Source organism: Monodelphis domestica, chromosome 1, assembly GCF_027887165.1.
Source record: "Monodelphis domestica isolate mMonDom1 chromosome 1, mMonDom1.pri, whole genome shotgun sequence".
Taxonomy (NCBI): Eukaryota; Metazoa; Chordata; class Mammalia; order Didelphimorphia; family Didelphidae; genus Monodelphis; species Monodelphis domestica.
In genome coordinates, this window is record NC_077227.1 from 649,577,190 (window position 1) to 649,602,795 (window position 25,606).

The 25,606-nt window shown below is 36.8% G+C and overlaps 1 protein-coding gene across 1 annotated transcript in view; it reads right to left on the reverse strand.

Moving 5' to 3' along the window:
• EML6 (EMAP like 6) overlaps positions 1 to 23,919 on the reverse strand; it is a 336,902-nt gene extending 312,983 nt beyond the window's left edge. Inside the window, exons 1-2 of the mRNA XM_001375291.5 lie at positions 23,484 to 23,919; positions 21,735 to 22,619 (exon numbers count right to left, since the gene is read on the reverse strand). Coding sequence (XP_001375328.2) covers positions 21,735 to 21,931 — 197 coding nt within the window. The 5' untranslated portion in view covers positions 21,932 to 22,619; positions 23,484 to 23,919. The remainder of the gene's footprint in view (positions 1 to 21,734; positions 22,620 to 23,483) is intronic.
• Positions 23,920 to 25,606: the final 1,687 nt, after the last annotated feature.

Sequence of the window (25,606 nt, forward strand, 5' to 3'; positions counted from 1 at the left end):
AGTAACTTAATAGATGTTTTAGCTAATTGTTTAATAAATTCTTTTTGATTACTTAATTATTCATGTAAACTAAGACTCAGAGTATTTAAGTGATCTAAGTATGGTTATACAAGTAGTAAGTGGAAAGGAATCAGAAAGACTTTGGCCTATAGAATTCTTTATTCTTAAACCATATTTTCTAACATTTTCACCATCCTCGTTTATTTCTACTTTTGCATTGAGGGACATCAAATATCAAAGTACATGTTGATTTAATTTAAGGAGCATTCTATTCTTTTAGAATTTCTCTAGCTCTACAGCAGACATTGGTAAACAGGAGGTAATTATTTTTATGGGAGCATTTTTACATATACTTACCATGAGCAATGCAAAACAAGATGACTAAATATCCCTTGAAATTATGCTTCTTCTTGCTGTAACACTTTGTATACCACTTCTGCTAAATGTGACACCAGTGACTCTTGGGGCAATCTGCAGGATAAGCAGTCCAAATAGGCTCCTGTTTTGCTTTCCTTAAGCCTACAGAATAATATTTTGCTGCTATTAATTATCCAGCAAATGAGTTTAAATATCAGAGTTGCTTACCAGATGGCATGCTTTTTGATAAAACTGCCCAGAAGCCATCTCTGCACCCCTCTAGCATATCTGTGCAGCAACCTTTCTTTCTTTTCTCTTTAAAAAAAAAACTCTTACCTTCTGTCTGTTCCAGGGTAGAAGAACAATAAGGTCTAGGCAACTGGGGTTAAGTGACTTTCCCAGGGTCACACAGCTAGGTAATGACTAAGTTCAGATTTAACCCCCCACCCGTCTCCAGACCTGACTCTCTATCCACTGAGCCACCTAGCTGCCCCTGCAGTAACTTCCTGATAGCCACTAGAGCATGCTCAGCTGACAAACACTTAGTTGTTCCCTTCCTGTTCTCCAATTAGGAAATCCATGCTTCACAGACAAGGCTAAGCAATAAAAATCCATCCTGGTTGATCTGGAATTACCTAATATTAGAGGTAGAATATTACTCAAAATATTAAAAATATAAAATCCATAGCCTATTGGCAACTTTAGAGCCACCATATCCAGAATCTACTCTCTCTGGTCAGAACTCCCTACATTAACCATACTTAGACATTAAATATAATGTCATCACAAAGCATATTAATTGTGGCAAAAAAGAAAGGAAAAAATGAAGTTCCTATACATGAAACTACCCATGCCCCACTATCTCCCAAACCTTTTCCTATTTTGCCTTCCAATGTCTTTGAAGATAGTGGAAGAAAATTCCCACAATATTCATATCTATGGAAAAGGAATGACAGGAGAAATGTATAGATCTGGGGTCCTAAACTACAGGGGAGGAGGGGAGGAAAGCAGGGAAAGAGTGTTGGAAGATACCATTCTTCTCATTCCTTGTTCATTAGTCAATGGAATATACATTAGTTCCCAGTCTCAGGATTCAGGATTCTCCCTTTATGTACTCCATTCTCTATCTCTGCACCAGGATTTGGATCTCCTCTGCAATACTAGTCTCTGATAATATCAGCCATCAACTGGTAGAGATTTGGTCTTCAACAACAGCAGCTAATGCCACCATCACAGGCACTCTGTCAAGCTCATGGAATCCTAACAATTTCAGTACTGACCCAGTCAGTTCAAATGACCTAGTCCCTTGCATGGAAGTCATGGAAATCTGAAGCTCAATGAAAGAAGAATAAGAACAAGAAGGAGGAGGAAGAGGAGGAGGAGGAGGAGAATAAATGTCAATTTTGTTTTGCCATCCCATAGTTCTCAGATCTCCCTCTATCCTCTCTTATGGTTGCCTGCCCCAGAACATGCTCATGAAGATTCCCAGTAAGGAAGGTATGTTCAAATCATCAGAAATTACTTTTCCATTCTCTTTCTTCTTGACTATCATCACCGTAGGCCAAGAAGTAAGCACTAATTTGAAAAAGATAAGAGAATATGGCCTGCATACAGATTACATTGCCTTTAGACACATACATAATAAAAAATAACATACCAACTCTTTTATTTGCCTTTTCAAGAACTTGGGAACTACTCTTCCATTTGGCTATAAACTTCCTTCTGCTTTACTTAGAGCAAGATTGTAAGATTGTTTTAATCAATCAGTAAATTAAAAAGTATTTATCTCCACTCATAAACAAGTGACCTCTTCATATTTAGATTGACTGGACCTCAGAAATAAGTTTTAATGTGTCACCAAAACCATAACTGAAACTGTCCAACATAGTTAAACTTGTCAGTGCTTGCCTCTGATAATCTACAAAAAGATTGTTAATTCTAAGGGCAGCTACATAGCTCAATGGATTGAGAGTCAGGCTTAGAAATAGAAGGTCCTGGATTCAAATTTGACTTCAAACAATTCCTAGCTGTATAACACTGCCCAGTCCGTAGTACTCTTCTGCCTCAGAACCAATACATAGTATTGATTTTAAAATGTAAAATAAGGGTTAAAAAATATTGTAATGCTGTATAAACAGGATGTTAAATCCCTTTGAATGAATGAAAAAAATGAGTAAAAATACCAAGTACTTAACCACTGACTGTGCTAAACATTTGTGATAATAAAAAAAAAATACAAGACTAAGGCAGTTACTGACCTTAAGGAGATTAAGCTAATATAACAGAAAATAGATAGAGGAGAGTAGTAGCCAAGGAAAGGAGCTATGATGTGGGAAGTCACAAAGGTGATGAGTAGAACAACAAAACAATCAAATAACATGCCATTTCCAAAAGCAAAGTAAGTACTCATTTTGACTGGTACTTTAAGATAGTGAGGAATTCTTTTACATCCCATGGTGCCATTATGATTTCAAGGAATCTCTGTGTCAAGGGAATTGACCCCTGCACCAAGAAGACCTATCTACTAATTAAGATTTAAAAAAGAAAGTAAACTTCCTTCCTCATTCTCCTCACCTGGACTTTCAATGAGGAAAGAGATGCCTCCTCCACTGCACCAGGAATGGTTAACTAATCACATATGACTGTCAGAACACTGGCTGATTTGGATGAACTTGAAATTGGATTTCAGAGGCTGTGGCTGGTTCTTTCATTTTGTGCTCTTCCCTGATACAGAAGATCAAACGGGAATCCTAATGAGCATGTCCAGGTTTGGAAAGATCTTTATGAATTCAAGAAGTCAAGAGTTCCTGGGTCCTTAGTAGCAGATGGCTACACTTTGAAAGGATCCCAGTCAACTATCATAACACTTCTTGGAGAGGATGACCACCAGCAAAAGGATAAACTCAAACTGTGGCATAGCTTGCAAAAGACCTTGAACCATAGAAGGATATAATACAGAACCAAGTCAAAGGCAAAATGTTTATTCAGCAGTTAACCAAATATTTCACAGTTTGATTAGAATATAGTCATAGCTATAAATTATTACTGCTGCTTTTTAGGTCTTTTGCCAGTGCATACTTGTGAACCTCTCATGTCTACCATTACTTTTGGGTTAAGGAAATAGGTATCCTATATATCTGATCTATATTGCATGTTGAGTACTTTACCATATAACTTCCCTTTTGAGGAAATCTTAAACATGCCTGAAATGTAATCTTTAAGTAACTTTAGTAATTTTCTCCAGGGTACCAGACCTTAAAAATCTATTTGAGAAAAAGAGTCTAATTCCTCTCTCTAAAGTTCAGGTTACCCTAGGACTGCACTTTGTTCATATATGCATAGTTCCAGAGCCAAGAAGAGACTCTTAGTGATCAGGGAACACCCAGGATCCTGGGCCCAAAAGTACAAGCAGCAGCAATTTATTTTATTGGTATGTTTACACTAAATTTTCCACCAAAATAATCCTGATTTCATATGATACTTTATAGGAAATTTCCTTAAAACAGAGATGCATAGGAAGGAAGGCAGAAGGCAACAAGCATGGAAAGAGAATGGTCAAAGACAAATTTTGCAGCCTTTTTTTATATGTCAGTCTGTGCCCATATCAAAAGAAAAAGATGGATTTTCCTGTTGGTGTTGTATTTCCATAGCCTAAGGAAAGGGTGTGTATAGTTCTATGGAAACAAAGCCATTCTAGTTATATTTATGCAAAGAGTATTATCTTCCTTAACAATTCATCTCCATATAAAGGACTCTATTCCAATTATGATTGTATTGTGAAACACTCTTGGAAATGAATATTTTATAAAAATTTTAAATATTTATGTCTAAATTTTGATGCTTTATGGGCAAGGAATTAAATGATACTGACTATAAATATTAAGCATTTGAAAGAGTTTTTCTATAAGGAAAGTGTTAGCCACCCTCTCAATTTTCACAAATTCTTATTAATGAATTATTATGATATTTTAAATCAAGATTCAAGATATTATCTCTGCATAAAATAAAGATTTATTGCATGATCTTAATTTTCTTGTATATTTTTGTCACTTGTGACTTGAGTTTTGCATTTAAAATAAATATAATGGCTAAATGAATGTTCTAGATATGACACCAAATTCTCATCTGAGTTCTGAAGAGCCTAACCCCCTAGAATTCTCTGAAATAAAAAAAGGTAGATTTGTGTCTAAAAGAATACTTTGTACTATAGAAACACAAAAGATGATGACTTTTCTCTTGGTAACATAGTGCTCTGGGTTTTATTTTTTTAAGAGGAAGATGAATATTTAAGGATCATTTTCCTTATAATCCTTACTATATTTTGATCATGCTCCAATTAACTTTATGTTGCAATGATATGAATCATTTCCTGTCAAGTCATTACTTTCTACCACTGACTATGGATTTTTTTAATCCACAAAGAGATTGTCAAAAATTCTCCTTGAAGTGTTATAAAATTGAGGTCTTTCCCCTTAAGTTTTCTCTTATGTTGTCTTCCTCATCTCACATCACTTTAACATCTTCTGCTATTCTCCTCCTTCACCACTCTCACATGAAGAGAACCTCTCTACAAGCACAAGGGATCTTATTCCATCCTTTTTTCTCTAATAGGGTGTGTCTTCTATCATCCCTACTCTTCCACTTATGTTTATTCTCTCTCTGTCTACTGACTGTTTCGCTACACTTACAAAAAATATATCCCCTGTGCTCAAAATCCCTCCCTTGAACCATCCATCCATGCTAGCTATTATCCTATAACTGATATAGGATGTGCACACATGCATAGATATATCCCAATTCAAAGGTCCCACTCACTTCTGTTGCTACTGCTGCCTCAGAAGAAATGAAAAAGTTAAACCCTTGGGAAAAAAATATGAGGTGCTAGCTGAAGCAGCCTCTTCATTGTAAAACTTCACTTCAGGCCCCTCAACTTTTCACACTCTGATGTGTGTGTGTGTTGTACACACATAAATATATACATAGGTGTTAACTAGGGAGGTGGTAGGGTCAGAGGAGAGAAGGGGTAAAAAGAAATGATTTTAAGTGGGGAAAACTGACAGGACTGGACAACAGATTGGATATAGGAAATGAGGGAGAGTGAGAAATACAAGATAACACCTAGTTTGGGAGGGGAGCCCTGGTGACTTACTGTACCCCCAGTACTTAGCACAGTGCTTAATAAATGTTGATTAATTATTTCCATGAAATGTGTAGAAAGCCAGTCCCTGACCTCAAGGAGCTCAAAATCTAATGGGAAATGACAAATATTTACAAGTAAGCAGAGTGAAAAAAAGAGTATCAAGGGGCAGTGGGTGATCAACCGTATGGAAGGGAGGTCAAGGAGAATGAGGACTGAGAAAAGGTCTCTGAATTTAGTAACTAAGAGATCACTGATAACTTTGAAGAGAGCAATTTTGGTAGAATGACAGGGTTGGAAATTGGACCATAAGGGATGAAGAAGAGAGATGAAAAATTGGAAGCACCTGTTATAAATAGCCTTTTTGAAGAATTTTGAGAAGGGCAGAAGAGAAATAGGATTGATAGTTATCACGGATAGAAGGATTAAGTGAGGGTGTTTTAAGGATGGGGAGACATGAAAATGTGTGTTGGCAATAGGAAATGAGCCAGAAAATAGAAACAGATTGAAAATAAGTGACAGAGTGGGGATGACAAAAGTGGCAAGCTGTTGGAAGAGACTGAATGGAATGAGATCACTTGAGCAGGTAGAGCTTAGCCTTGGCAGAGAGTAAGATAGTTTATTAGTTGACATTACTTCTGTCAAGAGGGAATAAGGAAGACAGGATAAGAAAACTACAATGTTTTTATTTTCCTCACACCTCAAACTAAATTAGAAAGGAGTCAAAGGAAATTTTCCAAAGTCTCATTTCTAGGAATGGGTAACCTTCTGTGTATTCAGATTAAGGATCTGAATTTTCAAATATACAAAATACGATTCATTCCTAGCTACTATCACCGAATCCCAAGGTCCCATTCACTGTTCTGTTGTTACTTCTGTCTCAGAAAAAATAAAAAAAGTTAAACCCTTAGATATATGAGATGCTAGCTGAAACAGCCTCTTCATCCTGAAAGTTCATGTGAGGCCCCTTGACTTTTCACTCTGTAAGTATACTTAATTGGTTCAGGCTCTTCCTCTGATTGGCTAGTTCCCCCTTAAAACCTTTGTTTTACAGAAAGCACCCAGATTAGCCACATCATTCTGTTTCTCTGGACCCCACTCTTAATTCTCTGTGCTTTCAGATCCCCTAAAGAGATACCTTCTCTTCTCCCCTCTGTTTCCTCAAGCTTTTTGTTTTTCTTTTATGTCTCCCCCCAGTAGACTGTAAGCAGGGGATATTTTCCTTTTTTCCTATATTTATATTCCCAGCACTTAGCACAGTGCCTGGCATGTAGTAAGAATTTGATAAATGCTTATTCACTAGACTTCTTGATTTTTTGTTCTCTAGAACTTCTAGACCAGTGGGTTCTCAACCTTTCTAATGCCGTTACCCCGCAATACAGTTCCTCATGTTGTGGTGACCCCAAACCAAAAAATTATTTTGGTGGCTACTTCAAAACTGTAATTTTGCTACAGTTATGATTCAAAATGTAAATACCTGATATGCATTATGTATTCTCATTGCTACAAATAAAACATAATTTAAACATAGTGATTAATCACCAAAAAATATTTAATTATATGTTGAGAAATATTAATCCAGCAGGAGGCAGCCTGAGCACTGGGGCAGGAGGTAAGTCCTGCCTGGGGAAGGGGTCCGCAGACGCTGCCTTCTTCTTCCTGTAGTCTCCCTCCAGCTTGAGTTGAGGCTTCACTTTGCTGGGGTTACTCAGCTCCGTTATCTGCTCCAGGAGTTTTCTGCTCCAGGAGTTATCCACTCCAGGACTCGTTCTTAACCCCTCCAGAGTCAGCACCTGGGTGCTCTCTCTGGGTCTCTGTTTGAGTCCAGTATCCAGGCAACAGGGTAAATCCATCGCCCCTCATAGGGGGAGGGCTGCTCATAGGTAACTAATATTAGTACAATGTGCCGGCAGCAGGGTCCCCATTCTTTCCAAGATCTTGCTATAAAGTAGCGCAATTTCTCAGCAGCTAAAGCCATCGGAAATATGTATTTTTGGATGGCTTTTGGCAACCCCTGTGTTTTGGTCGTTCAACTCCCACTGGGGTTGTGACCCACAGGTTGAGAACCACTGTTCTAGACTATAATCCCATGACTTAAAGACATTAAAATTAAACTAAATGTCAAAACTAGAAAGGCAAAAAAAGATGAACTTTTTAAAACTTCCCTTTTATGAAAATGAAGAAAAAAATTTAAAGGACTGAAAATTTCTTTGAGTTTCTGGCTTAGGACACTTGAATCCAAAATTTAAAGAATCAAAAAGCAAGATTTTTTTATAATGCAAAAAGTAAAACTATAGCTATTAAGATTACTCAACATGCCCCATTCACTGCTAAATCATGGAAAACCTGTCACTACAAAAAAACAGTTCTTAAATATTACTATTTTCCATATTCTATTGAAACATACATATAAGTAGAAAAAGAGGAAAGAATACCAGAAGAATAGGAAGAGATAGATAAGGAAAAAATGATAAAGAGAAGCCAAATCTGATTCAAGAGTGATGAAGTAATTACTGCAATTGTTTTCTTTCTCAGGCCTTAGCAATTTAAAAAGAAAAAAGAAAAGATTCTAGCTTCTATCCCTTAATGCCAGCTAGGAGCATATTTTCTTGGTTTTTTTTTAATCTACAGATCAACATTCTTTTCCCCCTACAAAAACCTAGATCTGAGTTCTGGTGAAACCTCTTTCCCAATTTGATTCTTATTCATAACAATTGGTTTCATCTGGGAATTGAAGTAGGCTTGAGAAAGAATCTAAGAGAACTTAAAGTATGCGGTTTGGTTGAAAAGTGCCAAGGTATCATTAAAGGATTTAGATGAATCTTTTAAATGCATAAATTCTTCTTACCAAAAGTGACCACTAATTAAGTAATCTAGAGGATTATATAATTTGGGGGTTCAGGGGTATACTTTCAGACCACAGTAAATAATCATAGGGAAATGAAGTTTTAGAATCTATTAGTTGTCCAAATCAAGAATGGCAAAATCCTTATTACAATACCACTTTTTACCAATATCACTCTTCCTATACATTTACCACTTCTAGAATCATATGAGTTGGAAAGAATGTCAGAAACAGCCTAGTCCAGTAGTTCTCAAAGGTTTTTTGGTCCCCTTCCTAATCTTAAAAATTACTTCAGGCCCCAAAGAGCTTTTGCTTATATGGGTTATTTCTAACAATATTTACCATATTAGAAATTAAAATGAATAACATTTTAAAATTGTTAAGTCATTGAAAAACAACAATAATAAAGTCATTACATGTTTACATAAATAATGTTTTATTCATCTCAAAACCATCTGTTCATATCTTTTAACCATTTATTAATTGAGAATGGCTCCCATTCATATATATTTGACTCTCTATTTTAGATATGAGGCCTCTATCTGAGAAATTGTATATAAAAATTTTCCTCAACTTACTACTTTCCTTCTAATCCCAAATACTTTCATATTATTTGTACAAAACCTTTGCAATTTAATATATTTTAAATTATCCATTTTATATCTCACAATGCTTTTTATATTAAATTATGAAGAGTGAAAAGAGCAGAACTGAGAATGTTATATGCAGCAATAGAATATTGCTTCAAGAATAATTTGTGTATGTCCATCTCCAAAGAAAGAACTAAAAAAGAGAAATAAGACAGTTTTTTTATATATCTTTTTGTCAAGTGATGTCTTCATTAATGGGGAGAGGAGAAAGAAGGAGTTAATTAGGTATTTAAATGTAACAAATAGACCAAACAAAAGATAGATAGCATTTTGAGATGCAAAATGAATAATTTTAATTATTTTAAGTTAAAAAGCCTTTGTACAAACAAAATCAATATAACCAAGATTAGAAGGGAAATAATAAGCTGGGGGTGGGGGGTTAACAAATTCCTCTGATAAAGGTCTGATTTGTCAAATTTATAAAAATACAAGTCATTCTCCAATTAACAAATAGTTAAATACAAGCAATTGTTAGATGAAGAAATCAAAATTATCAATAATCATATGAAAAAATGTTCTGAATCCCTCTTTTTTGGAGAAAGACAAATTAAAACAACTCTGAGGTATCACCTTATACCTATCAAATTGGCCAATGTGATAGTAAAGGAAAATGATAAATGTTGGAGGGGATGTGGTGAAATTGGGACACTAATGCATTGTTGGTAGAGTTCTGAATGAATCCAACCATTCTGGAAGGCAATTTGGAACTATGCCCAAAGGGATATAAAACTATGCATACCCTTTAATCCTGTAATACCATTACTGGGTCTATATCCCAAAAAGATCATAAAAAAGGGGAAAGGACCTACTTGTACAAAAATATTTATAGCTGCTCTTTTGTAATGGCAAAGAATTGGAAATGGAGGGGATGTCCATCAATTGGGGAATGGCTGAACAAATTGTGGTATATGTTGGTGATGAAATACTATTGTGCTATAATAAATGATGTAAAGGATGATTTCAGGGGGGAAAAGCTGGAAAGATCTACATGAACTGATTCAGAGCAAAATAAGCAGAATCAGGAGAACATTGTACACAGTAACAGCAATATTGTACAATGATGGACTGTGAAAGACTTAGTTACTCTCAGCAAAACAATGATCTGGAAGAATTCCGAAGAACTTATGAAAGAGAATGCTATCTACTGCTAGAGAAAGAACTATTGGAGTCACATGCAGATCAAAGCATACTTTTGCAGTGGTTTACTTAATGGTTTTATTTGGGGATTTGGGTTTTACATGAGTATTCTCTTACAAAATGAATAAATACAGACCAAATTGCTTACCATCTCCAAGAAGGGGGAGGGAAGGGAGGTAGGAAGACAATTGAATCTTATAATTTTGGAAAATGCAGGTTGAAAATTGTTATTATGTGTAATTGGGAAAATAAAATATCTTTGAATAGAATAAAAATTAACTATACCAAATAAATAAAATAGTTTTAGTTTCCAAGACAAAAGAAATTTAATGAGAAAAGTAGTTTTTTTAACATAATTTTGCAAATATATTTAATGTCTGGCTTCATAAAAGACAACCAGATTTTCATACCTACTTTGCATTCAATCTGTTGTAATCTATTATTTTGGTTGAATACATTTTTTTAAAGTCCAGCCTCACACAGAAATACAGTTGGAAAAGGGAAGAGCATTATTGTTCTCATTGTTAATTATTAAAGGGAATATTCTAGTATTATTATGAAAAATTTTTTGACCTCATATACTCTATAAAAACATTCTTGAAGACCCCCAGGGATCTTCCAGCTTCACTCTGAGAACTACTAAGCAACTCCTACTCCTTCGTTTTACAGATAAGGAAACTAAGGTCAAGTCATGAAGCCCAAAGTCATACAGCTCATCAACAATAGAGCTGCAACTAGAAACTTGGTCTATAGTGTGGGCTCTTAAACTTTCTGTTATGGGTCTTTTGGCAGTCTGATGAAAACTTTGTACTAGAAAATGGAGTTAATAGCACCTACCTCGCATATTTGTAAAGCATGTAGCTCAGTACCTTATGAACAGTGAGTGACTGATCAATGCTTGTTCCCTTCCTTCTTTCCTAATTCAAGTTTAGGACAAGAAGAGACATCATGGATCCTATCCTATTTTTAAATGCATGAAATAAATATATAAGATTACAAAGGAAATCAATCATGTTGAAATATAGAAATCAAAATATGCATTAAAAAATTCACACACCCCCAGATTAAGACTTATTTGCCTTCATTTATCTACATCTCATTGTCTCTCCCTCCTGATGACTATTCATACTCTAGTCATCAGATAATGCCTTTTCTTCTTCCTACCAGACCCATTTAGACATAAAGGTTTTCTAGGATTTGTTTAATCAAGATCATAAGGAGACTTGGAAGATTTTATCTTCATTTTTTAAATTCTTTTGATTTTGTTTTTGTTTTCAGATTTTTTTAAAAGCCCACCCTTCCCAGTTTGGAGCTCTCCTTTTTATGAAAGTCACAGACAGCAGTCCAGTCTAATAGTAAATGCAAATTTCTACATCTGTAAACTCCTACCTTTTTAAAGAAAGGAAAAGTGTTTCATCATCTGTTTTCCTAGAAATAGATTGATCATTAAGTGGATTTTGATGACCTTTTGGTGGTGTTTTCAATACTTTATTATAGAAATTGTGTATGCTGTTCTCCTGGTTCTGCTCACTTAACTCTGTCTCAATTCTTACAAGTCTGGAAAATGTTTTCAACAGCACCAGCAAATAGAAGCTAACATGAGAATGGCAACGTAGGGAGCAGTTGTAGCCTATGTCATCTAATTTATTATTTGATAAGGAGAGATATGACTACCATCAGATAATATTGCAGAGCATGAGTATGCTGAAACTAAAGAAAAAGAATAAGCATTTATATAGAGCCTGCTATAGATACATTATACCACTGTGCTAAACACTTCACTTATTTAATCCTCACAAGAATCCTAGAGGGTAGGAGCTACTTAATACCCATTTCACATAGTCTGTAAGTGTATGAATCTGAATTTGAACTTGAGTCTTCTTGACTCTAGACCGACTCTTGTACACTGAGGCACTTAACTATCCCAAGAGACTAGTGTGGAAAGTTGTAGAAACACATAATCTTCCTAACTATCCTATATATTTTTAAGTCCAATTAATTCATGAGAGGATAAAGGATTTAGTTATCTGGGAAACCTATTTATATATAATAGTACTCACATACTGGCATTCTTCATTTTATTGTACTTCAAAGATATTATTTTTCACAAATTCAGGTTTGTGACAACCCTGCATAGAGCAATGCTTTTTTATATTTATTTTATTTTATTTTTTAGCAATTACATGTAATAACAAATTTCCACACAAGTTTTCCTAAGTAATATGATCAAACTTTCCTCCCTTCCCTTTCCCCTCCCAATGCTGGCAGGGAATTTGATCTAGGTTATACATATATTATCATGCAAAACATATTTCTATATTGTTCATTTTGTAAGTAATCTTATAAAATCAAAATCCTAAAACGTAAATCCAAATAAGCAATTGAAAAATCATACACTTTCATCTACACATATACACTTTCATTCTGACTAACAGTTCTTTCTCTGAAGGTCATTCTTCCTTTGTCATAAGTTCTTCAGAATTGTCCTGGATTATTGTATTGCCAACAATAGCTAAGTCTATCAGGGTTGCTCATTCTATAATATTGCTGTTACTATGTACAATGTCTTCCTGGTTCTGCTCATTTCACTCTACACCATCTCATAAAGGTCTTTCTAGCTCTTTCTGAAGTCATTCTGCTTATCATTTTTTATAGCACAATAGTATCCCATCATCAACATTTACCACAATTTGTTCAATCAATCCCCTCAACTTTCAATTCTTTGCCATCACAAAAAGAGCAGCTATAAATATTTTTGTACAAATAGGACCTTTTCCTTTTTTTTTATCAGGGTAATTTTATTGACACCATTTTCCCAAAAGCACACATATATTCTGAGTCACATTTTGGTAATTCTCACATTTAAAACTTTTTCATTATTATCATATCTGTTACAGTGATCTGTAAACAATGATTTTTGATATTACAATTGTAATTGTATTGGAGTGGTACCAATAGAGTCAATTTAAAATGGTGAACTTTATCAATAAATGTGTGGGTTCTGATTGCTTCACTAACCATGCCATTCCATCTCTCTCCCTCTTTTTGGGCCTCCCTATTCTCTGATACACAACAATATTGAAATCAAGTCAATTAATAATTCTACATTGACCTCTAAATGTTTAAATAAAAAGAATCAAATTGATATGGCAAACTTCATTGTTGTTTTATTTTAAGAAATTGCCACAGCCACCCCAACTTTCAGCAATCAACACACTGATCATTCAGCAGTCATTCACATAAAGGCAAGACCCTTCATCAGCAAAAAGATTATGACTCACTGAAGGCTCAGATGATGGTTAGCATTTTTTAAAGCAATAAAATATTTTAAGTTAAGGTATGTACATTTTTTTAGACATGGTACTACTGTACATTTTATAGACTACAGTATAATGTAAACATACTATAGTGTAAACAACTTTTATATGCACTGAGAAACCAAAAAAAAAAAAACTGTGTGACTCACTCTATTGTGATATTTAGTTTATGGTGGTGAAGAACTCACAATATCTCCAACGTATGCCTATAGTACCCATTCAGTATTAAACCTCCAAGGAACATCTGCTTGCTAAGAGTGCTTATTCAACTTGTTAAAGACAATTGACATTGATCTGCACTGTGAGAGAACAAGAAGCAAAGGAAAACCAAAATAGGAATGAGAGGTCATCTTTCTCAATTCCCTCCTTTTTCTCTTTGTAAAAATATAATTCCCTAGTAGTTTCTATAGTACAAAGCATCTAGACATAATTTTTTTTTTCTAGAGGAAGATGGGTGTGTAGGAAAGAAGTAGTTAGCAATGGCCAACAAGACCTTTCAGACACAAGTTTTATTTTGAGGAGTTTAGCACTGTGCCTGGCACATAGTAGGCACTTAATAAATAATGATTGATTAGAAGAACTATAATCAGGACAAATTCTTTACTATCTGCTAGCTAATTGGAATATCTGACAGCATTATTTATGAAGTTGATATGATACTTTAAAAAAATTTGGTGAGTTTTGCTTTTTTACATCATATTTGTTTCTAAATATACCTCTCTAAACCATCTAACTTTCTCCTACAAAAACAAACACATAAGCAAAAATAATTGATACATCTACCATATCTGATAGTATGTGTAACATTCCATACCTACAAGCCCTCATCTCTTTAGGAAGAGGAAGGAGGTGAATTTTCTCATCTTGTCTGTAGATCTAAGTTTGCTCATTATAACTGTCAATGGTTCAATTTCTTTCTTTCTTTTTTTTTTACTTAACATTTTACATTTTTGTAATTGTTACACCTATTATTTTCCTGGTTCTGCTTACTTTACTCTACATTGGTTCACATAACCTTCCCATGTTTCTCTGAATTCTTCATATTCATTGTCTTATACCATGATCATGTGAATTTCTGAGACTATTTTAAGAAAGACAATGATAAGCTAAAGATTTTTCCAGAAGAGAACAATCAGGATGATAAGGAACCTTGAGTCTAAGGCAGGAGGATTGGTTGATGAAACAAGGAATATTTAGGCTAGAGAAAAGAAGACTAAGGAAGTTCTTGGAAAACTTTCCTCAAATAAAGATTTGTTATATTTGACCCCAGAGGGCAGAACCAGGATCTATTAACAGAAGTTGCAAAGAAACAAATTTAGGCAGAAGAAAAACTTCCCGACAATTCAAATTATCTCATAGCAGAATGGGTTTCTCCAAGAAGTGGTGGGTTCTTCCTGCTTGGTGTTCTTCAATAAGAAGGCTGGACAATCAGTTGTTTCATGTGTTATACTGGGCATTCCCTTTGGATTAAGCTAGATGGATTCTAAAGAAACCTTTAATTTTCAAATCCCAAGATCCCATTACATCAATGTGTATTAAACCCAATCAGTGGGCATCTATTTTGTTTTCAGGTCTGTGCTACCACAGAAAAAAAGTTGCTAGGAATATTTTGCCATATATGAAATCCTTATTTCTGTCTTTGACCTCTTTGGAATATATGCATAACAGTAGAATCTATGGGTCAAAAGAATACACTATAATCACTTTTTTGTTGTTGTTACAGAACTCCACATTGTTTTCCAAAATGTTCAGACCAATTCACAGCTCCAACAACAGCATATGCTTATCTTCCCTTAGCTCCTTTAAGGATTAGTAAAATCTTTAAGTACACAAAACTAAAAGGAATGTAAGACCTGCCTTTAAGGAGCTTGCATTCTAGTGCATAATGAAACAGAAAGAACAGTTGATTTAGAGTCCAAAGATTTGGGTTTGAATCTCACTACTACTCACTGCCTATATGACATTAGAGAAGTTATATAATCTCTGTAAGCCTTAATTTCCTCATTTGTAAATGAGGACCTTAAAGGTCCCTTTTGGCCCCTAATATATATGACTGTTTTGATGTGTGTGTAAATTCCTTATATATCTTAGATATACTTTTATCAAAGATAACTGATACAAAGATTTTTTTGCCCAATTGGCAGTTTCTCATCTTTTCCTAGCTCCATTGATTTTTTTCCTGCAAAAGTTTTTCAATATCATGAAATCAAAGTTGTCTGTTATAGCTTTTGTAATTTCAATTCTTTGTTTGCCTAAGAATTCTTTTACTAGACAGTTGAAAAGGGCATCTCCATCCATTTTCCTCCAATTTTTTATGAGATGACCTTTTATCTTTAGGCCCCTTAACCATTTGGAACTCATTGTAGCAAACAGCATGATATGAATTTATATCATAGTACAGTACCATATTCTTCAAGCTGCAGTCAATAGAGTGTTAATAATCTGAATAAGAATTCTGGCCTCTCTCACTTTCTCTCCCTCATACTTTCTCTGATTCTGTGGATCTATAATTATGGTGTCAGGAATCTGTTTATCTGAAAGTGAGTGGATGGTAAGGAATAAAAGAAGATAATCATAAAGAAATGATTAACAAAAGTGTAGCAATAATGAAATTATAACTGCTTAACTATATAGACTATAATCTATGGTCATATCTACAAAGTAATTACTATTTGCTGGCACACCCTAATTTCCTTTGCAATCAGTTGTTTCATACCCATGTAAACAGATCAGCAGGATCCAATGAAATGGTCACATTAGTGGCCCCAGTGTTTAGACTTATCAGTTCATTAAGGAATTTATAATTTAACCATGTTGGGCTATAGTGTCAATGTTAATTGAGTTTACTTGCCAAACCATTGCTGTCTGTCTCTCCAAATCAAATAGGTATAGTGGTGAGGCCAATCATGACACAGTCATGATTGTGCTGTCTGGCTAAAGGCAAATATGGATTTTTTTTTTACTTAAACATTACCAATAATTTCTTCCCTCTCTTCCTTTCATTTTCTTCTTTTATTTCTTCATTTTTTCTTTCTTCCATCCATCCTTCCTTCCTTCCTTCCTTTCTTTCTTTTTATTTTTTATTCTCTTTTTTTTCTTTTTGAGACTAGGTCTCCCTATCTTCTTGTGGGTTGGAAGCAAAACAGCCCCCCATAGGCCTATTCCCAATACTAATTGGCAAAGAAGTTTTGATCTGTTTCATTTTTCTAGCCTTGACCAATTAGGTAGCCTGGTAGCCCTCCGCCCCTCAGGGGCTTACTCTATTAGTGCTTGACAATGCAAATACCCTATTAGTTTTAACTCTGATATAGCGCAGAAGTCCAGAACTCAGTTGCTCTCTCTCTCTAGTAAAAGAGAATGTAAGTATTTATTATTAGACTCTGTTCCCAATAGTTTCAAAGCTGATGATATTCCTAAAATAAACTTGAACCTGAAAACACTAAAAGGTCAAGTTCTAGAAGTTATGTTGTAAGAAACAAAGAAATGAATATTTTAAAATAGTTCAATAAATTATTATCTTGAACTCCTACTAACAAGATCATGGTCCTTGGTCTTACCTATAGTTTATAATCTATTTTGTTGTCATAAATAGATTTCTAAATAATTAATAGTACCAAGCAAAGAATAAGGATCAAGTAAATTATAAAGGTAATTAACACTGTATGAATTCAATTACATCTAAGGTGGCCATGGAAAGCTTCATGGAGGAGGTGAGATGTCTTGGTCTTAAAGGATAAGAAATATTTAAATAAGAAGAAAAAATTAGGTCATTTTAGTCTGAAAGAATATGTTAAGATAAGAAAATACAAAGCATATTTAGAAATTAAGTGGACTATGTATGCAAAAAGTTCACATATGGGTGAAAAGGTCAACCGGGGACAAATTTTTAAGAATGAGTATAAACTGAAGAGTAAGTACATAATTCTGCAGGCACTGATCTCCAAAGTAGGGAAGCCTCTAGGAGGATATAAGAAACCTTACCAAGGGTGGAAGTGTGTAAACTTCATCCTGCCCTCCTTGTGATACCCAGGGAACTTGTCTCAAACATAACCAAACCTATTTAAATCCTTCAATACCCTTTGCCTCCTCCCCATGTAGCTCAAGCTCCCAATATCTCCCCCTTCAGAACCAGGAGATGGCCCTTCAGGGCACTTATAAAGTAACTCCCAAACACTGAGAGCAGCAACCATGTATATATTTTCCATTAGGAAAATTCCCCTCAGCTAGCATGACCTATTCCCCAAATCACTTTGTTGCTGTGACGAGTGTCATTTGTAGGATGGGGTCTGTTCCTGGGCAATGACCAATGAGGAAGAGCCTGCCTTCCTTTTCAGTTTTGGGTAGGAAGTATTAGTTGCACAGGATGAGCAGGCTTGGAGGACTTGTGATATGTGTCTCAGAAAATTTTACATAATCTTTTTTCTTTTTTACATCTTTTTTCAATTTACAAGCTTATTTTTTCTTTCCCTCCAATCTTCCCGCCCCCCACTGAAAAGAAAAACAAAAGAAAACCCATTGTAGAGCATTTAGGAGTGATGGCAAGCCTTTTAGAGATGGAGTGCCAGGCCCCTCCCCTATCCTACCTCCCCCCCAGACCAAGTGCAGTGCCTGCCCCTCCCCCAGACAGCATACTGGACCCCTTCCTCCCATTGCAGTGCAGTGCAGTGCCCTGCCCCACTCTTACCCCACACAGGGGAGGGGAAAAGTGCTCTGTTGGGCTTCTGGGCTGAGGGGCCAGTGAAGTGTAGAGAGGGGGAAGGGAGTGTCCCAGCACTCTGCTTCCCTCTAGTTCAGCTGCCTATCAGCCACCTACCTTACCCTTTGTGCACTCCCATTAAGCTGCTGGGCGGAGGGGTGGGGGATGTGAAAAAAAAATGTCCTCAGGCTTGTGGTGAGGGAGAGGGGAGCAGCTTTGCCTTTGTCCCTCTGCCTTTCTAGTAATGAACTTTGGGGGAAGGAGGGTGGCTTAGTGCCCACAGAGAGCACTCTGCTTGTCATCTTTGGCACCTGTGCCATATGTTCACCATCACTGGCATATAGCATAGTCAAACACAAGTTTCCACATTGTTCATGTGCAAAAATGTGTCTCATTGTGCATATTGAGGAGATATATAGCATCCTTCACCATTATTACTCTGGAATCATGGTGGGTCACTGATCAGAAATTTTTAAGTCTTTCATAGTTGGTCCTCAACTTATTTTATTTAGTTTCTTTGATATAGCTTTATTATGACAGCTCAAATGTGGCAACATCATCTAATATATGATCTGTATGTGCTAAAAAGAATGAAAACTAAGTCTCCAAGTCTAATAAATAACATTATTCTTAGTATACTAACTTTTTAAAAAGCATCTTAAGCTTATAGCCTATCACTGCAGGAGAACTTTTTTTGCCAAGGGACTATAATTTGTTCTGCTAAATCCTACATTATTATTAAGCATCATCTTGCTTTTCAGAGATAGTCTGATTTCTTGAAGTGGAATGTTATCAATGTTTATTGGACTGGCTTTCTAGCTAATATCCTGAAGAAAGTGAAATGATAATAAAGCAATAGTATCTATAATGTGTGAAATGTTTCTACTTTCAAAATAATGCAAAAGCAAAATATCAGATAGGCTGATTGTATCTTAATATATTTTATTGAATCAAGGTAGTCAAAGAATGTCAACATTTAAGGTACCAAAAATCTAAATGACTGGTGAAAAGCCTGAAAATATCCCAATTTACTGAATAGTTTTAAATATATTATGGAAAAATTGTATTTGTATGATTCAGAAATTAATTTTAAAATATAAGTATTTCTCCTAGTATATGCATGCATTGTGTCTCTAGTATATAAACGGTCAACAATTCGCAATTTAGATTTTAAAAATCTATCTTGTTTCTAAAATTAAATGGGAATTGCACATTAGAGATCAAAATACAAAGGATCAAAAAAAGGGAGAAACAAATAGATATTATGTACCAGTATTTTCAATAATAAATGCATGAACATAAAAAATGAAATAACAGCATAAAAGTATGATTATATTAAGGGGGAAATCCAAGTTAAGATATAATATCTTATTTGTGTTCAGTCGTTTTTCTTTTTTTTATTTCTATGAAAGAAGAGTTTAAAAGCAGAGTACAGAAACCTACCCTACTTAATTAATTTACTTAGACCCAGACAAATATATTAGAGAATTTAACAATAAAGTGCTGGCTCTGAATATTTACACTCTTAAGGAAACCAGTGTTGGAAGTCAGGAGATAAATTATACTGTTTTCTTTTTATCAATCATAGTATCTCCACAAATAATGTTGAAGTAGAAATTATTTCCCCCTTTTTTTCAAATGGGACTCTTTGGGGTTAATAGATTTCTATGAATGCCAATAAGTCCTATATTGTTGCATCTCCAATGGTCCAAATTAGCCTGTCACTACAATGGTTTACTGCAACTCCACCCTCACCCTATCTCACTGTTAGAAAATTACATTTTTGTGGGGTTTTTCAACATTCAAAAGCTCTTGGTTTATGGGTTCAATTTTTCACACTTGTACAATTAATTGTACTGTTTAATATTTAACATCAAGGACTTATTAATATAGTTGCCAACCTCTGCATCTCCAAATAACCACATCTTTAAAGATATTGTAATGGAAATAATGCCTTAAGGTATTCAACAAATACATAGTGCCTTTAAAAATGTTTAACATTCTATCATTTATTTTAGTGGTTCATATGTGTGACTTTAATAATAAGCAATGCAGAGAAGCAAAATCTCAGGAAAAGAACTTATTGCAAATGTCCAGATCAGCACTCCTTCTATTAACAGGTTGTAGCATGACTTGGTCTGTCATATGCAATATGAATGAAGTTTCATGTATCATTTCTCTCAAAAGATGAAAGCTCTAAGTAATAAAAACCCAAACTTTGAAAAATCAAGACTTGAGTATATTTTATATTTCATATCATTAATTTTCTAACTCTTTTGGTCTCCAAACATACTGAGAATAACCTCAGTGTTCACTGTCTCATCATAGCACCAGACATACTGAAACATGGGCAGGAAAAGAAGCCTGGTCCAATACTATTCATCTCAATAGGAAATATGCTCCAAACCCAAATTATGACTAACTTTTTACACTACTTAACCATTTCACTGCTGCAATTAAATATCTATGAAGGATCTCTATGGCATGATAATATATATATATATACATATATATATATATTTAAAATGCATACAAAGTAAATTAGGTTGTTTTTTTTTAATGTGCCCTTTTGAGAAGTACAAATAGTCAAATGCCATATCTCTTATTTTTATTTCATGGTCAGATTTTCCTTATTGAAGGCCACTCCCATATCTAGGAAACCTTCCTTAGTTGTCAAAGGCTAAAAGAGATTCTCTTTGAAAGCCATCTGGGCCACACCTTGGTCACCAAAGGAGCGATGAAGTTAAAAGAAAACATTTATTTTGGTTACCACAGAGAAATGAATTCAAAGAATCAGATTAATTCTCTCCACAGCCTACTGTTATTAGTCACCAAACTGGTCAGTCTTCCAGTTTTGCTCTGCTAACAGTCTAGTATCATCAGCTACCAGATGTTGGTTGTTTTAGGGTCTGGCAGGTAGGATGTGGTATGGCCCAGCAGCTGTCAGCATTTAATAACCTTAATGAAAATGTGGAAGGATCCTCTTAAGAATCTTACCATACTATAAAGAATTCAAACATTGGCACGTAAAATATTGTAGTACAGTATTAAAAAAAAAAACAAACACACACACACAACAAACCACCACCTCCCTAAAGGAATCCCTCAGATTTAGAGTGTTATGGGAAAAAAAAAAAAGATTCCAAATTCTCTCTCTCTGCCAAAATTAATTCCCTTTAAATTGCCACTCTGGCAATTTTCTCAGTGATACCCAAAAGGTAACAGGGGTAGTTCAAGATTTTGATACTATTAGCATGTCCTATGTTTAACCAATAAAGGAAAAAGAGGAAGTGTTTAAAAGTTACCTAGGATCCCTCCACTTGTAGCAAGAATGAAAAACAACAACAAATATCAAGACACTAACTCCTTAGGGACTTGACATCCCTTAAGAGAATGAAAGGAATCAGTGCACACTGTCCCCCATATCACCACCCTCCCCTGAAACATTCGGCCTTGAAATACTGTTTTCTGTTGTGCCGGGTTGTACCAAAAGGATTGCTTTTCATGACTTCCAGACCTGACCGTGAGAAAAGACCGGCTGATTCATCTTGCCCTGTCCCTTTTCCAGCTTCCAACCTCAGCCTACTCCTCTTACCTGATAATGTCGTCGTTGTGCCCCAAGAAGAATTTCTGGTTATGCTCCCGGGTGTTGTACACCACCCCGACTCCAGCCACGAAGTAGACCACCTCCTTGCCCGCTGTATAGTACAGGTTGTTGCGGCACTGGTGACCCCTGTAACCGTAAACCCACTCCAGCCGAAGCTGGCATCTAGGAGCTGTCCGATCCGCCATGATAACGCAACCCCACTCACAGACACACACACACACACTCACTCACACATACACTCACACGCAGACACACACTCAGTCGGCTTGGCCCTCTCCCTCCCTCCCACCCCCACCTTGCCTAAGGCTCTCCCTTGGAAGGGCTCTGGGCTGCGGCAGCGCTGAGAGTCTTCAATTGGCACTTGGAGATTTTGATTTCCAGGAGAAAACGCATCCACAACCCCGTGTGCCCGCTGCCACCATAATCTGATGCTGCTGCTGCCGCCGCTAGAGATGAGCAGCTGCTGCTGCTGCTGCCGCTGCCGCTGCCGCTCAGCCGGTTTGCAACTCAGACACTTTAGGGGAGACGAATAAAATGGAAACACTCTCTGGGCTTGGACGGATATTGCTCCAAAGACAAAAGCAACTTCCAGGTGCTGCCACCACCTGCAAGAAGGTCTCTCTGGCTGCTGCCCCTTCTCTTAATTAGCACCAAAAGAGCGTCCGGGGGGTTCTCTCCGCTTCCCCCAAAACACCTTTTTAAAATAGAGACCTATATATTCAAATGGTAAGGATAGGAACCGGTCTATATGTTTAAGTTGCAGGGGGCTGGGATTCTGCAGCAATCTCCAGGATTTATCCGGTGACAGCCTGAATTTTACCGGGAACTCTTGCAAGCTTTTCCATCACTGTCCTTTCTTTCGAAATTGTCCATCTACATTAAGGATGAGTGAACGAGAGAAAAATAAAATTAAATAAAATGACTAGGTTTCACACACACACAAAGTCACCCAATCTAGCCAAATGATTCCCAAACTAACCCTAGCTTGCAGCTCCTCCCCACTCCCCAGTTACAAAATATCTAACAAATCACCCTGGTTAGTGGCTGTAGGACTAGCTGGTAATGACTTAGAACATCTCTTGTTCTCTTTCAATGAAAAATGACCCTAAAACCAAGGCAAGCCGAATGGCCATTTTTGAACGAAAATAATATGCATCTGTTTTTCAAACCCTTTGGGGAGAGTATTTTTTTTAATTCACATTCTTTTCTCCCTAGATCTGTAAGGGGGAGGTGGGGAGACACATAAAAGTGTTCCAGCATCAATGCACTAGCCAACCTCCTGAATCTAAATCAAAAGCGTCATATGAGATTCTGAATCTGAAGGAAGAGGAACAAGAGCGGTTGTGTAGTGTGTGAATGTGTGTGTGTGTGTGTGTAGACAGAGGGAAACAGAGACATTGACACAGATTACTCCTGGTTCTGGGGAAAAAAAAAAACTGAACAAATATGAAGTGGAGATTAACAAACCTTTTCTAAAGGCTAAAGCCAAAGCTTTAACGCGGGGTGCGGGGTCGGAGGCACACTGGCTGGCTTTGATTCAGTAGTTGGGGGGGAGGGTCCCCTAAATATGTTTACAACCTGGACCCCCTGCTTCTCGTGGACCTTCATCCCTGTGCACGTAGTAACCCCGAGCACTCCTTTCCTGCCTGTCACGTAGAGACCCTCGTTCTCTCCAAACCCCCCTTCCCTGGAGTGCACCAAATGTGGCGGGCACCGCGCGTGGGGCAGTGAACCTACCCCTGTCCAATACTCATTCCCTCACGGTGGGGGCTGGGCTTCTGCCCCTCATCCAGAGTTAACCAGTCTCCCTCCCTCTCCTTCCGTTTCTGCCCGTACTTGCAGCTGCCCAGCTCTGGGTTCCCCTGTCCCCTGTGGAGAAGGCAGTGTCCAAGTCCTTGTGCTAGAAGACAGGAAGACCCTGCTCCCTCCCACTCTCCTTCCTCCCTCCTCGCCTCACGCTCCCGGGTGGGGGTGGCGGGGTCTGCTTAATCACTAGGACAACGAGGGAGGGACGTTATTTCTCCAGCGAGGGCTCTTCGGGAAGGGTGACTGTAGGGAGGGAGGAGGTACTTCGGCGCAGGCGTCCCCGGCTTTAGGGAATCACGGCCCGCTGGTTACTAAGACAGCGCGGCGCTTGGAAACCGCGACGCCTTCCCTCCTTTCAACCAAGCGACGCTTTTGTAGCTCGAAGCACCCTGGGAGATGTAGTTTCATGCCCCAGAGTTTGCCAGGTTGTTCCTGCAGGAATTGTGGGAAGGACGCCCACAAGCCCCAGAATTCTCAGCGGTCGGAGCATCGTAGTGCGAGGGCTCTTTTTGGGCTAAAGGCATTTGGGTGGGGAGCTATCCAGGGGCGACAGCTTCGCTGGAGGGGCGCACCCTAGCGACAGCTGCGGCTGGAAGCTTGTTCAGGCTTGTGTGGTTAGGGCAAGGACACTGAGGAAGGAGAAAGAAAAAGAATATGAAGAAATCATGATGAAACGAATTAATAACAGATCAGAAACCTCTTGAAGACAAATGAAATCAAAAGAAACACATCTATATCTGTTAAAGTAACAACTGTTGTAGAGTACATGACTGAACAAGAAAGTATTGGCAGGAATAACCCTCTTTGAACTGTGGGATGGCTCTGCTTCAGTTCCTGGCCATTTCAGTATTGGTGAACTTTGCTGGTCCATCTTTGATATATAATGCTTAGCTCATCTCCCCTCTCCCCTCCCCCAAGACGTTCTCTGCCCAGGTATGCTCCGTTTCTCCCTAGCTCTTCTCATTTACTCAAACACAATATAAACAATTGGGAAGCTGCAAATATTTTCCCTCAAATATTTTGTTCTTATTTGGGGTTCACTTTGGTGGAACAAAAGACCCTCTTAGGCCTCTTCTTTTACCAGTTTCACGAGAACTTTTATATAAGGTAGCATACTTTGCCCAAGGTCACTTTTTGACTTCCTGAGGAGTAGAGATTGAAAGAGCCTCACTAAGAGCTCTTCATACGAAGGTCACTCTCTTAAGACCTCTTGTTAGAATTGAGACTTTCAGAGCTGGGACACTCCTTTGCTTTTTACCTCGTTCAGTTTCTTTTTTTATTCCTAAAGTGCAGTGGGATCAAAACAGCTCCAAGGATTAACCTTACACCCTACAAATTGTCAAAGATGACAAAAGATGGGAACTCAGTGTTGGAGGGATTGTGGGAAGAAAAAAAGACTTGTGCATTGTTGATGAAGCTGTGAAACGGTACAAGCATTATGGAAAGGAATTTGGAATTATGCAACTTAAGTGACTAAGATATACATGTACTGATCCAGAGATTCCATTACTAGATATATGCCCAAAGGAGACCACTAATGAGAGGAAAGGTCCCCTATTAACCACAGTTTTGTTATAGCAGCACTTCTTGTAATAGCAAAGTATTTTAAACTCGTAGATACCCATTGATTGAGAAATAGCTGAACAAGTGTGGCCCGGGAATGTAATGGAATATTACTAAGACTGTAAGAATTAATAAGTGTGATTAATACAGAGAAGCACAGAAAAGGCTATATTAATGAAACAAGTAGTTGTGAGAAAACAGTGACTACAAAATGTAAATGAAAAAACCACACACAGAAGTGAATTTTTCAAAATTATAAAGAACAAGCATGACTCAAGAGATCTGAGAAGACTCTACCTGCCCCTTGACAAAGGCAAAAGATCCATGAGTATTGCATAATCCATATATTTTCAGACTTTTTTTGATGCATTAATCAGTTGATTCTTTTTTCCCCCTCTGCTTTTTTCCCTCTCTTGTCTTTAAAAATGTTATTTGTTATATGGATGATTCTCTGGGAAGGGGTGGGGGAGGGATATTAGGGGAAGTTGTGG